General features: G+C 40.5%; 1 protein-coding gene across 1 annotated transcript in view; it reads right to left on the minus strand.

The window, feature by feature from the left end:
* The window catches only part of LOC114020591, a 53,855-nt gene that overhangs the window by 559 nt on the left and 36,715 nt on the right, over positions 1 to 16,581 (minus strand). The window contains exons 3-4 of the mRNA XM_043545650.1: positions 1,681 to 1,740; positions 771 to 853 (exon numbers count right to left, since the gene is read on the minus strand). Coding sequence (XP_043401585.1) covers positions 771 to 853; positions 1,681 to 1,740 — 143 coding nt within the window. The remainder of the gene's footprint in view (positions 1 to 770; positions 854 to 1,680; positions 1,741 to 16,581) is intronic.

Genomic DNA, 16,581 nt, shown 5'->3' on the forward strand with positions numbered 1-16,581 from the left:
TCTCAAGAGTGTGAAAAATCCAGCCCCCTGAGAGATGTAGCTATCCCGACCTAGCCCCCAGTGTGGATAATATTAGGTCGACAGAAGAATTCCATTGGAAGTCTCTTGCTGTAATAAAGCTGTTTTTTGAACCAAGATCTACTGCTATACCTAGCTACTGCCTCTCAGGGACGTGGCTTGCTATGCCAAAAGGAGAAACCTTGCCTTTGGCACGGGCAGCAACTACACTGAAGCACTACAACGGTGCATAGGCAGCAATGCAGGTGTCCTGCTATACCGTTTTAACTGTAGACATACCCTTAGTGACTTTGGACCAAAATCCTTAGTCCAGTATTTTCAAAGAACTGTCCACTGATTTTGGGTGCCTCGGATGACTTCAGTTAGACTTGTGGGTGCTCCATATTTCTAAAAATTAGGCCCTATACATCAATTTGGGTGCGCAGAAGCTGAGGCATCCAAAATTAATAAACACTTGAAAATCTAGGCCTTAACTTTTCTAGGCTTGAATCACCTGGTTTCCCTGCAATTTGTGTAGTCATTTACACCAATGCAAAGTGCGTGTAAAAGGCTACCAAATCAAAATAATAACCTTTAGCATCTACTTTGCACGGGTGCAGGTGACTATACCAGGTTCAGGTTAATGATAAGTAAGATAGAAAAAACAACTCCCTTCCTCATAGGGATGTTAGAAGTTTTTTTTATCATTTGTAAAACATTGAGATCCAGGAATAGAAAGCTACACAAGTGTACAAAGAAAAATTTGTTCTTACCTGATCATTTATTTTCTCTAATAACAGGGCTAGCAGTCCTTGGTATCTGGTGATCCATACAGTCTTCAGAGTTTGGAAGCAGTCTAAAAGATGGAAGGAGGACAAATCTCTAAGTAGCTCCATTCCAAGAACATATGCCCTAGGAACACTTCCAAAGCTGTACACTTAGAAAAAGTGAACATCTAAGCATGACAACTAACTAGATATTCAAAGTTAACTATTTACATGTGATAACTCCTGCACAAGAATAATATGAAGTGAAGAAGATAGGCGAAATACCAGTGACCAACTAGGTAAAGTACTGTACTAGGCACTCTGCAGCATAAGTTGTAAACTTATAAAGATGAATTATTTTTCAAATAATAGAATTTTATTCAGTAACAAAACCAGTGAAAAGAAGAATCTGAGCAATTCAAAAGCAAATACATTAAAAACGTAATAAAATTAATGGAACAGAACTTAACAAGGGAAAAAACATTCATGTCAACTTTACCTACACTTACAGCAACCATGGCTTTCCCAGGTCAGTGTATGTTAAGCTGTGGTTGTCCTTAGTGTCCTGAGAGGTGGAGTGGCAGGTGTAGGGATGCAGCCACTGATACAATGTGCAATGTGGAGGTGGGGTGCAAGGAGGTGCTAAAATGGAGTTTTCCGTGGACAGCAAAAGGAGATAACCCTGAACGTCCACAAGAGACTGCAGCATTGGTGTTTGCTGCCAGAAAAGGCCCATTATGTCCTGGTGCATTTCCGTCTCCTTTTCCTACTGAGCTCCTGAACCTTCCACCTATCCACATTTTCCTCCCTCAGGCTGTCTACAATATTCATCCTCCAGGCCCTTTGCTCATAGTCTGAAACAGCAGAAGTTCTCACTGAACAGGTCTTCCCAAGTCCTCTTCTTTCTCCTCCTTACCTGGCTCAGGTGTTCCACACATGTAGAGGGGGAACCCCCTCAAGGCTGCAGTGGCAGCGGCTGCAAATAAAACACACAGATGTACCATTGTCGGTACAGTGAAAAGTGTAAATGTAAAGTGTAAAAGTGTAAAAGTGAATGTAAAGTGAAAATTAAGATTCAGAACTCCCTTCCCTTGCTCCCCTAAAGTTTTGAACAAGACAGGCTTATTGACTCTTCTGCTTCAGTGTGCTTATGCACAGCACCACTCTCAGCACCAGCCATAATGAGTATGGCCTGCCAAGGATGAGGGAAATAAGGAGGGAATTGCTCAATTGCATGAAACAATGAGTACAGGGCACTGGCACTGCATACTGGCACCATTTTCCACAGGCAATGGTGATTTTAGCTGATATCTCACTCCTGAGGATAACAAAGCCACCGAGAGCACAGCTGGTGCTGGTATGCCAAAGTCACTTGGGCTCATATGCTAGCCTGTGTACTGCAATGGTACCTGCCCAAGTTATCACCAATCAGCATGGGAAAATATCCTACCACTGAGGAAGAAATAGAGCCGCCATCCCTAGTAACTTTCTGGAGAGGACTACAGAGTACCTCCATAAAAGTTTCATTGAGATCTCTCGGGAGGATTCAAGGGACATCACTGTGTACATAAACAAACTGCGCCGCATGGCCCTCCCATTGCCTAACTCTGCAGGGGAATGAAAAGCAGATAACAACAGTTCCTCCTGCTACCTCTTCTAGGCCAAGTAAATTAATGAAAAGTTGATAGCTGTGTCCGGTTAAGTGGGGACACCATCAGTACATCACTATAATGGGAAATAAATTTACACACTTACCCGGGGTTCCTTTCCCTGCATTGGGCTTGCCTGTGCTCAACAACAGGGACTGAATGGACTGTGGTAAAGTCTCAAATAGGTCCTGGCTCACGGAATAGCTGGACCCCCAGTCACATGTCCCCCATCCCCTTCTTCTTCATCCACCTCCTCTTTATCCTCACTGTTCATGCCAGGGGCCTGTGACTCAGGTTCTGCAGAGGTATCCATGGTGGTGTGTGGAGGGGCAAGGTGGGATCTCCGCCAAGTATGGTATACAGCTTGTTGTAAAAACAGCAGGGCTGCAGCTTGGCACCAGATCGACTGTTGATCTCTCTGGCCTTCTGACATGCCTGATGCAGTTCCTTCGCTTTTATGTGGCACTGCTGCTGGTCCCTGTTGTACCCGTTCTCCTCCATCCCCCATGCAATCTGCTCACAGATTTCCACATTTCTACAGCCGGTCTGTAACTGTACCAGCACAGCCTCGTCTCCCCATAGGCCCAGGAGATACAGTATCTCCTGCCTACTCCAAGCCAGACCATGTAGCTGGCATGGTCAGCTGGGCAACTACGCACAACAATGGAGAGCTGCTAGGTGTGCTCACCAATCTGGACAATCAGGAAAAAGGTATTTCAAAAATTTGTGGGGCTTTAAAGGGGTGGAGGGCCTTCCAGTCTCCATGTCCCCTGGGCAGTGGAGTTCATAACTGTGACCAGAGCTCAGTGTCAGGCATTGTGGGACAGCTGCTGGAGGCCTGCTAGGGTTGACATAAGTAACACAGTGTCTACACTCATGCTGCATCAATCTCAGTACATCAACCATGGTTCAGTGCCATTCAGGGAGATGGTGTTACTGCATCACTGTAATGGGCACTAAGATCAATGGGAGACAAATTGTAGACACATGAACAACTAGGTTGACACAAGGCAGCTTACATCAACCTAACTATGTAGTGTAGACCAGGACTTAGGCTGTGGTGTATCTAGCACTAGAGCCATCCAACAGCCTTCCGCTTAGCAGGAGAGGAAACTGTGCAGGTGGACTCTCTGAAGAGCACAGCACCAGTGCATTTGGTCACTGAAACCAGCAATCTATTTTGCAGATGAGGACACACACATATAGACCTATTTGTATCCAAAATAATGCCAGGTGCCCACTGTATTGCACCAGAATGGGCAGGGCAGGAAAATTTCTCATAAATACATCCTTCTTAGAGTGGAATACATACCTCCTGTACGCATTTCCTTTAGGTTTCAGAGTAGCAGTCTGTATCCGCAAAAAGAATAGGAGTACTTGTGGCACCTTAGAGACTAACAAATTTATATTAATTCAAGCTCAGCAGTTTTTCATTGGAGTCTGTTTTTGGAGCTTTTCGGTTGCAAAATTGCCACCCTTAAATCTTTTACTGAGTGGCCAGAGAGGTTGAAGTGTTCTCCTACCGGTTTTTGAATGTTATGATTCCTGATGTCAGATTTGGACACAAATCCATTAAATCCATTTGTGTCTATTAAATGGACACAAATCTGACATCAGGAATCATAACATTCAAAAACCGGTAGGAAAACACTTCAACCTCTCTGGCCACTCAGTAAAAGATTTAAGGGTGGCAATTTTGCAACCGAAAAGCTCCAAAAGCAGACGCCAACGAGAAACTGCTGAGCTTGAATTAATATGCAAACTAGATACCATTAACTTGGGTTTGAATAGAGACTGGGAGTGGCTGGGTCATTACACATATTGAATCTATATCCTTAAGTTAAGTATCCTCACACCTTCTTGTCAACTTTCTAAATGGGCCATCTTGATTATCACTACAAAAGTTTTTTTTCTCCTGCTGATAATAGCTCATCTTAACTAATTAGCCTCTCACAGTTTGTAGGGTAACTTCCAACTTATCTGTATGTATATATTTATATATATTTTACTATATGTTCCATTCTATGCATCCGATGAAGTGGGCTGTAGCCCATGAAAACTTATGCTCTAATAAATTTGTTAGTCTCTAAGGTGCCACAAGTACTCCTGTTCTTTTTGCATTTCCTTTAATAATCCTCATCCCCAGAGCAAGAGGAAGGATCAAAAGGAACAAGGCAAATGTCAACTTAATAGCTACCATGTGGGAATGTCAACAGTGCATCTCAGAACTGATTAAATTCTATTTCAAACCCTGCTTGTAGTTAGAATATCATAATCATACTTCAAAAAGTTCTGAATAGAGCTGGCAGGAGAATGGAACTTCTGTTCACAAAGGATTCTGAGATTTCAAAAGCTGACATCATTTCAAATTGAAATGAAACCCCAAAATTTCAAAATTCTTAAAGGAAAAACCCTGGGAAAAAATATTTTTTTAATTTTATATTACAAAATTTTAAAAGATTCAAAACAAAAAGTCACTTCAAATCAAAAAATCAAAATGTTTCATTCCAAAAATGTCAAAACAGGACATTTTGACTTTTTTAGGAGTTTTCGTTTTGTTTTTTCTCCACAATTTTGGGAAAAATTGACACCATTTTACAAAGCATTTCAATTGATGCAACTGCATTTCTTGATGGAAAATCGTTCCATCAAAGTTTTTCTGACCAGTTCTAGTTCTGAACCATATTTATAGTACAGCCTATTTTACTACATTACCTATGCAAACAGTACTTGTACAATAAGGATTGCACATGACCCAGAGAGAAGCATGAAAGGAGAAAGGAGTATAAGGTTTTCTAGAAAACTACCAGTGAGACATCTGATTCTCTGCACCATCCACATGACCAAGGTAAAGTATCAACAAAAACTTGGCCTATTAAATGACACAGCACGAGAACAAAAAAAAGGTGTAATCCAAATCCAATCCTAGAATCTAGCAGCAAAAATAGAGACTAGCTTGCAATTCTTGATATTGCTATTCTGGCAACATTTTGGGTAGACAGCTCACAAACACAGCAAACATCGCATTGACTGGGAAGGAAACTACAGAGGGAGCTGGGAGCAACTCTTATATTTAAGTTGCCTAATATTTCCCATTATAAGAGATATTTGCAATTATTCTTATTATTATTTTTGGTGAAGCTCTAGCATCTAGCATTGTTTGCAAAAGGCCTCATTCAGCAGGGAGAAAGCCAGATGCCAGAGAAGAGCCTTTTATTTGTCTCATGAACTTCTGTTCAGGTTTGACTGAGAAATTTTTGAAAACTGTCATTTCCCTTCTGTTGCTTGCATTGGCATCAAATTTTGGCAACATGCCAAACTAACTGACCATGTACACTAATGTAAGGCTGGTCTATGGAGCAGCACACACTGCACTGGAAACCCCAGGAATAGATACCTCTTAGTGGGAGGGGGAGCGGTGTGCAAGGGAAGCCAGTCCGGGCTTCACCATGACTACTTCCCAGACCTAGAACATGCCCTGACAGCACTCACCACTCCTCCAGCAAGATACTGTCTCTGAGAGATAACCTTACTGCTAGCTACAACAATTAGCCCTATAACTTAAGCTGTGCTCAGGGTTCAGGGGCAAAACTCTACCAACAATGCATGAGGGGGAGAGTGTTGCAACTGCAAAATAGAAGTTGTTTTTACCTTTTCCTTTAAAAAAAATCATAAAAATACATATAACACTTCCCTCCCAACAACATTAAAAACAATGTTATTTAGGTTGCAAAGTCAAGCACTCAGAAGTTGGGAATTGCCATAATTAAGTCTGGCTGTGCAACCCTAGTGTGGCCCCCTGTACATATGCATTATTGTGCAGTCTTTTTCCACAGGACCCCTGCCTCATTTAGTACAAAGGATGGATGGTACTCAGGAAATGAATCATGGCTATGTAATGAATCAGGTTATTTGTAGGTTCCCTGACTCATTTGCTCTAGAACTTGGAAGGTGCGTAGAGAATGAGGCAGAGCACTGCAAGAAGAGAAAGGATGGCCATGTGGTTAAGGTAGTTGAATTGCACACCAGAAAACTCAGTACTGTCCCTGCTTTTTCCAGAGAGTTCTTATGAGCAAGTCACTTAAACCAACATTTTGGCAGATGGTAATCAACTAGGTGTCCAAGCTGAGGCACTTGGGGCCCAGTATGATGAAGTGCTGAGAACTCACAACTGCAATGGAAGTTAATGGGAACAGTAAGGCAATGTGATCTGGAGGAATAAACAGCATTCCAAGTCAGAAGGCCCCAGAATTTAATGCTGGTTCTACCACTGATTCACTGTGTAGCCTCAGACAAGTGTCTATGTCTTAATTTCTCCAGCTGTAAAATGGGACTAATAATGCTCTTATTTCTAGAGGAAATATGGAGTTACATTAACTAAATATATGTGAGGATCTCAGATACTAATGTGATAGGTGTCCTAGGAAAGACTGTGAAGAAACCAAATAATTCTGCACTATCATTGCAGACTAGATAGGTTCAATCTAATCTTATTTTAAATTATTCTGATCATTTTGGAGATCATTTCACCTGTTCAATGTGATCTTTAGAAATGTATGAAATTTGAACATAGCTGGAATGTATGCAGTTTCCTTTCAAAATATATTTTTAATTTTGTGATGAAATTTTCCTCCCTTCCTATTGGCACCATAGCTATTTGATTTAGTACTCAAAAAAAATATAAAGGGCCTCAAACTCAGTAGTTCAGAGACCAGCACTTGTAAACAAAAAGCAAGATATTTTGTGGTTTAGTAAAACAAAAATATTTTCACTCTCAGCCAGGTAATGCAGCATGTGTACATCTCCACAAAAAACAGAAAAGCAACAAGTATGCACTGAAACCTAGCAAATCTCAGTGTCTTATTGTATTTATTTTATTTGGTGTACAACATAGTCTATCATCATACTGGAAGCTTTTAGTAATAATAGACCACAGAAAATAGTACATCATAAAAAGTCCAAAATATAAAAGATGAACTCCATGTACAAAGTATATAAAAACAAATCTATAAACACCCTTATATATGGCATGAGCTAAACAGCTGTACTGATATGGTTACTGTGACTTCAAATCGCGGCTATTAAAAACATAGTAGTCATCTGCCATATCTCAGGTAAGAAGTAGTTAAGCATGAACACACTAACACAATAATCACAGTGATCAAAAGTATCTGGCAACTTAGACAAATCAAATATTTTAACCACAAGTATCCAGAATAAATGACTGAAGATATCATGGAGTATACAGTATAGTGATTATACTAAAGTAGAAGGAGTGGCTAAGATTCATCAGGGCAATGTTGTTTTACAAGATAACCTTGATGGTTTAGGCAAACAGACTCAGAGATGAAACATAACATTTAGTCCCAAATTCTGCACTCAGATCTGCCTAGTAGACTCGTGTGCTTATTTGGAGTCCTATTAATTTGGTTGGGCTCTACATGGGTACAAGGGTCCACTTGCACAGACTCAACGACAGCATTGGGACCTAAATATGTAAATGCAAAAGATGCAGTTGGATAGAAATAATGGTCAAGTATAGATTAAGTGACACCAAACTAATTTATAACAAAGGAAAAGAATGTGGGTTCATTGACAGTTGCAATATTTGTATTCTTGGTCCAGTGTGCTGCAGCAATAAAGAAGAACATGTCTTATCAAGATACTGTAGTTATAGTATACTAACTGATAGTAGTATAACCCCCTTCAAACAAACATGACTACTAGTTTTAGCACCTGTAGTACATTTGCTCACTTTCTATGTGCTCTAGCTTTTTAACATTGAGATATATTTATGATTTAAAGTGTCAGAAAGTGATATAATAAAAACAATTAATTCTTGTGTCCATTTAAAAGTTATGGGTGTTCTGTATTGCAGTGTGCAGGATGAATTCACTTTCTTTGTACTAATGTTTTGCCAGTAACTAATAATAGTAGCCCATGATCAAACACACCCGAGCCTAGTGGAACATGCAACTGCCAATGAGAAAATATACTGTTTTAGACAGCAGCATGTAACATTGCAATCAAAACAATTTCTGTAATCACCTGCTCCATAAATATATTCATGAACATTTTCTTGGATAAAAGTCTGATAAATAGAATCAGTGACCTCAGATTATTGTTACTTTTCCAAACTGGAGGCCTCCAACCCAACAGGACCTTTTCATGAAAGAAATTTGTTTTTTAAAATTGTTACTCCAATTCACACACAAGGGCACCTGAACATCTGAAATCCAATACAAACAGATGATGACTTTTTGTATATCTGATCGAAAGTCAAATTTGAAATCCAGAATTTTTTTCTGTGTGAAAGAAGCTTATGAGTGAATGTACTACACTTCATTTTCAGTTCAAGACAAACATAGACATTAAGGCCCCTGTTCTGTTAACACTGAAACTGGTGTCAGTGGGACTACCTATATATGAGAGTATTGACTAAAATATCATGTAAGAAAGAAGAAGTGGTCTCTAAAATTTGTAAAAGAACTTTAACTCAGAATTTCTAGTATTTTTAGTGTTTGTGTTAGTTCAGAATTGGTATCAGCTGCCTTATCTCCATGTTAATGGAGTTTTTTGTACTGGAATATTAGCTATGTCTCAGAACATTGTGCACTGAACCTGTTAGACCACGTTTGGTGTATAGTGTCCAGTTTTGGTCACCTTATTTGAAGATATATGTCAGTATAAATTCTGGCTGCCCCTGAATAGGCATGTTTGGTGGGAAAAGACGGCAGCTCAGGGGGCCTCTCTCCATCAAGTCCGCACATACGCAGAGGTTACAGGCATAATGCTGACTGAGCACTTGTAGGAAGGAAGCATGGCCAGGGCCTCATCCCCTGCATGGCTGTAAGTATCTGGCAGCAAGTATTTGGGCAGCATAGTGTAAGAATACTATACAATGTGCTTCCTAAGGAATTCTGCATGGGACTGCCCTCCTTGGCTATTGCAGTTCTGTCCCTGAACAACCTGAAATTACTGAACGGCAATAAATATGGAACCCCTTGAAGGTCATTTTCAAAGAGTCACATTCCAGAGAAGAAAACCACTTTCATATTGGTCATGGAATTTTAACTTTGATCCTTTGTGCATGTGTATTATGAATCTGCAGGGCCGGCTCTAGGTTTTTTGCAGCCCCATGCAAAAAAATTTGCCACTTCAAGCTCCGAGAGCGCAACTGCCCAAGCAAAAAAAAAAGGATGGCCGGAACGCCGCCCTAGGAATTGTGCCACCCCAAGCACGTGCTTGCTTTGCTGATGCCTAGAACTGGTCCTGTGAATCTGTCTAATTACACAATCAAATTATTTCTCAGTGTAACATAATAGAATATATCCACAACCATAAATGCACATGTATTTCGTAACTTTTTTTTGTTATTCTTGGACACTCAATTTCTCAGTCCTAATGGTCCAGTTTATCTTGTGAAAAACTTTTGATATAAGCTCTCTTCTCTATAATGGTACTAGGAATTTTACTATTTCAACCTTTGCATATGTACTATAAATTTAAACAGAATTTTTTCACTTTCTTATGATAATTTATTATGAACAAAATTTATACTTGCATACTAGTGATTTGAAAGTTATGAATATTTATTTTAACACTAGTTGTACAAAGCAAATAGAAAACTCTTTTTTTCAGGTTATGACTCCCTGATTTTCAAGTTGCCTCAGCCCCATATCATGTTAAAGAAGCCCATAGACTGTTCTAACTTATACCAGCTGGCTATGGTCCCCCCAAGGAACCGTATGCCATGGGTGGATTGCAGGCACATTTCTCCTGGCTTGACAGATTCCCCCTCAACCCAGATATGGCCCCTATGCCAGAGTGGAGGAACCGTTCTCATAAGGACATGCTAGCCGAGAGCTCCCCCGTGTTGGGGGAATTCCCAGCTGATCAGTTAGGACCAGAATGAGCAAGAGAATTGCATCAATGAAGTATTATGGAGTATGACTTAGTTATTAGAAGAGTTGACTTTGTAATTTAATTGTAAACACACGTTGGTATGTAGCGCTCTTCACTACTGCTGTAAATTGACCACAAACAGCAGCAAAATCCAAGAGCCCCTTCTACAACTTAGCCTTTCTCACTGTGACACCACAAACCAAACAAACTAATCAATAAAAGAGTAAAACAAGTCCAGTGTCCAATGACTGGAGAGAAAAAAGAGCAACATATCTTTGAATATATTTTATAATTTTGGAAGGCACTCACATGCTAGGATGTGTAATAGATCAGATAATTACACTTCAGTATAGTTCTTTAAATATGGTTTTCTATGTACTTTTCATATAAATGACTAATAAACTGTGACATATACAAAGTTGTGCACAATACAAGATGACATATACACATGGTTGTAAAACTATTCTATTATTTGAGAAACAGTATGTGATCTTGTAATTATATTATCATTATTCACATGTACAAGGAGATGCAACTGTATCTGGGCATTCAGCCTTAACTCTGTCACCTCCCAACACACTTAACTGTGTAACCAAAAGTTACATTAGAGACAGTTTTTTGTATTTATTTTCCTAGGTTTTTTTTTAAAGGAAGGCTTCTGCTGGCCTTTGTCTGTGCTTATTTGTATGCAGACTTTTTTAGATTGTAATCTCGTTTTAGACTATTATTCTTACATGTCAGTCAAGCACCTAGTACAGTTTTGGGCACTGTATAAATTAGGAGGTCACACACTTTGTTGCTTTTTTAGGCTGACCTCACTACACACACTAGGGGCTCCTTGCATCCCTCCATTCTCACCCATAAGCTCCCAGTGTTCCACCCTCCCTTCCCCCTCTATTTCAGGAACTTGCTGCAACTCCCCCCTACATCCCATCACTCATGCCAGGGGCTATGCTCACTCCCCATTTTTCCCTTCCCCTGCATATCACGGTTACCCAGTCTCCACCCTGCCTGGGGTTCTCTACAATCCCTTCTTTTCCTCTTCCCCATACAAGGGTCCTCCATTCTCCCCACCATGCCATGGGGCTGTATGTGCCTCCTTTCCCCCACCATTCTTGTTTCTCTTTGTTCTGCATGGGAGCCAGGTCTTTGATCTATAGACAACTGCAGAGGTGGTTGAAGCCCTGGTTCTGCTAAACAGGTGGCAAGGTATCACATTACATTCAGACATCCAGACAGACACAAAGCAATCCCATCAAGTTGAATGCAGGGACTCAGAAGCTTGGCCAATAATTTTGCACACTTTTGGAGGTGGTAACCAACTGGCATATTTGTGGTAGCTTTGCTTTGCAGGGCACTACCCTAAGGAGAAGCTGTATTTAAAGATGAGAGATTTAAAAAAAAGTAATTTGTGACAATCCAATGTGACACAGAATTAAATTAAAGAAACTCATTGCTGATTTTTAACTTTTGATATTTTTAATCAAATAATGATACAATAAACCCTGATTAAATAATAACAGCTAGAAAATAATTTGTAGCAGAACATTCAATGGAGAATCAAAAATCAATACTGGAATTTTCCCAACCTATGTTAAGTCCCAATATTTTAATAAACATCTCTAAGTGGAAGCAGTCTCCTGTGTGGCAGGAGTACTCCAACACTGCTTAAAACTCATTACACAGTTATTAGTCAATTTAGGCCAGCTACTTTGCAATAGACCTGGGCTTATAATTTGCCAGAAACTGGGAATGAGCGACAGGGAATGGATCACTTGATGATTACCTGTTCTGTTCATCCCTCTGGGGCACCTGGCATTGGCCACTGTCAGAAGATAGGATACTGGGCTAGATGGACCTTTGATCTGACCCAGTATGGCTGTTCTTGCATACTTACAGAGGTGGTAACCAGCTGGCATATGTTCCTATAACATGGCTTCTTGTGCCTTGCTCCCTAAACTAACAGGAGCTGGGAAAGTTGTGGAGGAGGCAAAACACCCATTTCACCCACATGCAGATGGCCATTCCAAGGCCTATCCACCACATCAGCCTTCTTGCTAGGCACCATTAAACACCATTTAAATGTTGCCTAGCAAGAGGGCTTAAGTGGGACTTCATTGGTGCATAACACCTTGTGCTGACCCGCTGCACAATGGTGAATTTCATCCTCTGTCCCTAGAAGGGAATGAGTTGCTCATGTCAACTCATAGGAACAGCCCTAATTGGCTCCAAAGAGAATTGCATCTAGCCCTTCTCACAAGGGAAGCTGGTATGAAAAGAGCCTTGTGCAACACAGGGAAAAACACAGAGAATCTTCAGGGGCCCCCAACCAGCATGGAGAGGACCCTGGTGAGGAATAACTAACAAAATAACATGAGGGAAAGCTGACATATGCAGCGTTCTTCACATGCGCACACACACACACACACAGAGAGGAGAGAGACACAAATAACAGGGATTGCAAGAAATCCAAGTTGCTCGTCAATAGCGAAGAGACCCTATGCCACCAAAGAAAAGCTTAACATGGCTTCAGTACTTTTCAATATCCCTAGAACAGCAAAGGTAGGGGTGGGGAGAACTCAGGCCATAATCTCAGAGAGATTTGAGATTTCTGCAAAAGTGACCAGCAGTTTAATAGTTCACGCTGACATTTTCATTGCTACTAAGCTTCAGTTAGTAACCCATTAAAATTAACTGGGGAGGAGGGGGTCAGTTTCCACCTCTCTTAGGGTTGTTCTTTCAATCTGTATCTGCAGACTCAAGAAAACAGCACTACATGTATTCACATTTTGAAGCTTATCTTTTCATCAATAAGAGCTAGAATTTTTTTTTTTTTAAATGAAAGGTTAAAACCTCTGGGGCCACCACAGAAGTGCCAGTACAGCATGCCACTGAGTTCTGGCTCACTTCAAAACCTACTATATCCAGAAGAGAATTCCCTTCTTTGTAATAAACCCAGTAAGACAACAGCATGGAGAGGAAGCTACTGTGTGGGTTTCCCAATTAAATAAAAGTCTATAAACTTATTTTCATTATATTTAATTAATTGGCCAAGCTTGCATGCCTTACATTCATCTTGATGGCATTTCTCTGTGTGGATGCAAAACAGTAACTTTTGAACGCCACAATTTCAACATTTCAGAGAGCGTTCTAGGCATCAATGGGTAGAACCTTATTGATTACGGGGGACAATGGTATGGGAGGAGGGTAACTTGGGGGACCCTGGCACCTGGCAAAGGGAGAAATGGGGGACCCAGAGAGCCCTGGCATGGAGGGAAAGGTGGGGAATGAGGAGACACAGAACTTCTGGCATGGGAGAAGGGCATGGGGGGAAAGGAATAAACAATTATTTACTGAGAATATTGGGGAGATTCCTATCTCGAACCTGATCTTTCCTAATAAAGATGAGATACTCTCAGAAACTGAAATTGAACTAGTAGTGCTGGAGCAACCTGCTAGCCCAGGATCCTGTCTTCAAACAGTGGCCAATGTCAGGTGCTTCAGAAGGAATGAACAGAACAGGGAATCATCAACTGATCCATTCCATTGCCCATTCCCAGCTTCTGGCAAACGGAGGCTGGGGACGCCATCCCTGCCCATCCTGTCTGTCATAAATATAAAGGGAAGGCTAACCACCTTTAAATCCTTCCTGGCCAGAGGAAAAACCCTTTCACCTGTAAAGGGTTAAGAAGCTAAGATAACCTTGCTGGCACCTGACCAAAATGACAAATGAGGAGGCAAGATACTTTCAAAGCTGGAGGGGGGGGGGGGGGGTTAGAAACAAAGGGTCCTCTCTCTGTGTCTGATGCTTTTGCCGGGACCAGAACAGGAATGCAGGTCAGAACTCCTGTAAAGAGTTAGTTTAGTAAGCAATCTAGTTAGATATGCATTAGATTCTGTTTTGTTTAAATGGCTGATACAATAAGTTGTGCTGAATGGAATGTATATTCCTGTTTTTGTGTCTTTTTGTAAGTAGAGGGATTCTCTATGTTTTGAATCTGATTACCCTGGAAGGTATTTACCATCCTGATTTTACAGAGGTGATTCTTTTACTTTTTCTTTAATTAAAATTCTTCTTTTAAGAACCTGATTGCTTTTTTGTTGTTCTTAAGATCCAAGAGGTTTGGGTCTGTGTTCACCTATGTAAATTGGTGAGGATTTTTATCAAGCCTTCCCCAGAAAAGGCGGTGTAGTGCTTGGGGGGATATTTTGGGGGGGAGACGTTTCCAGGTGGGCACTTCCCCTGTTATTTTTGTTAGACTCTTTGGTGGTGGCAGCATAAAGGTTCAAGGACAAAAGGTAAAAGTTTGTACCTTGGGGAAGTTTTAACCTAAGCTGGTAACAATAAGCTTAGGGGGTCTTTCATGCAGGTCCCCACATCTGTACTCTAGAGTTCAGTGTGGGGAAGGAACCTTGACACTGTCTAATAGCCGTTAATGGACCTATCCTCCATGTCTAGTTCTTTTTTTCTTTTTCTTTTTTTTTAATTTTTGGGTCTTTCTTAGAGATCCAACCAAGATGAAGAGGGAAAGCTGGACAGGTGGGAACTCATACTTCAACAAACCCTGGATATCAACATCTCTGGACTGGGCAATAACTGTCCACTTGCTCAATATCTGGCAATCAACAGTTATTGCTTGTGCTGTCTGCTTCTTTTGTTTGATTGAGTTATTGAGATTAGCAAATGATTTGACATGATACATTTTTATGGGATCAAAGAGGTCTACCTCACCCCTTTGGAGCAGCCTGGTTACAGACTGCTTCATTTCTTGTGTGCCATTCTCTCTTATGCACAAACTTTCTGCAATTTCAGGTGGGGCCCCAGTAGATGTTGCAATGTACACAAGTGGCTCGCTGTTGTCTGGGCTTGATCCAGGTTCAATGCTAAAAGTATTTGCCATTCTTTCAGTCACAATTTTTTTAATAACTTCAACAGCAGTTTCATCTGCAACCCTGCGCTTTGTGGTAGCTTCTTTGTGGAGATCTGTGCTCAAGGATGCACTCTACACATTTATTTTGTCATAGCTGTTACAGCTGCCTTAAAATGTGCAGTCAGGAAATGCTTGGTCAGAGCCTTATCTTTTGTGTAAAGATGCTGATGCTTCACACAGTCCTTGTTGAGAAATTGCTCAATGGCTGTCATGTCGTACGCCACTGAAGGGTCTGGCAGTATGGTATACTGCTCCCTGACTATCAATTAGGGCATGTTATATTACACGGTTTCTCCTCTAGAAGTCTGGCTTCTGCTACATGCACACAACCCCGTCTAGCATAATTCACATAACCACACTGGAACATGGTACAAACGAGCTCAGACTGTCACGTGACTACAGACTTTTGCTTTAACTGAAGGCAAAAAATGTACCGGAGAAAGCATATAATATCGCCTGCGGCTAAGTATTTCCCAAACACGCCTATTCTGAGCATTATCAATTGTGTTGAGGAGCTTTCTGCCAATTTTGGTGAAAATTAGACTATGTATCTTTGAGTTATAGTCTTTTTTGTGATTTTATGATTTTTTTCAGATTGGCTGCCCTATAACGTTTAAACATTACGTGACATTTAAAAATTGCACCACTTCCTGCATCTACATCCACCAGGTAATAATGACCACCAGCCTAATATGTTGTAGCAAGACATTTTTTCTAGCTGATGGGTTGCCCTAACTCATTAATAAGACCCCTTTTTAAATCTGTCTGTTAGACTAATACTGCAGCCATCACAGGGGTGTCTGAAATTCATCCAGTAGCCTGGAACAGGAGTTCCCAGCATTTCATATTTGTAAATTCACTTTTAAAAACTGAAGAATGTCATTGCTTTCTGGTAATTATTGATATTACAGTAAGTGCCCCAAAAGTGCTAGGCCCTATATAGACATATAGGAATACACCATCTGTGCTGCAAAAAGCTTGCAGTCTAAACAGGTATATCTGATATAATGGTAGCTTGTGTAAGAAACATTTTAGAAATGTAAATTCTGGACCAGTAACTTGTTTTGAGCCTGTTTCTTGCAGTGCTGCAACATGGTTGTATGTACTGTATATTATACGAAAGCAAAATTGTTTACATAAAGTATTCTAAATAGGTGAACTTGTTTTACACCTTTGAGATCAAGATTTTTATTTAGAAAAACTAGAAGAAATTAAATCAGCAAGCAAGAAAAGCAGAGCTTAATAAGAACTAAGGTAACTAGTAAGATATGGATGGTATCAAGTGTTTCCACATTAAAAGTATCTTTAGGTCTGGGCTGCCAACTTGCCAAA

Source organism: Chelonia mydas, chromosome 1 (genome assembly GCF_015237465.2).
Source record: "Chelonia mydas isolate rCheMyd1 chromosome 1, rCheMyd1.pri.v2, whole genome shotgun sequence".
Classification (NCBI taxonomy): domain Eukaryota; kingdom Metazoa; phylum Chordata; order Testudines; family Cheloniidae; genus Chelonia; species Chelonia mydas.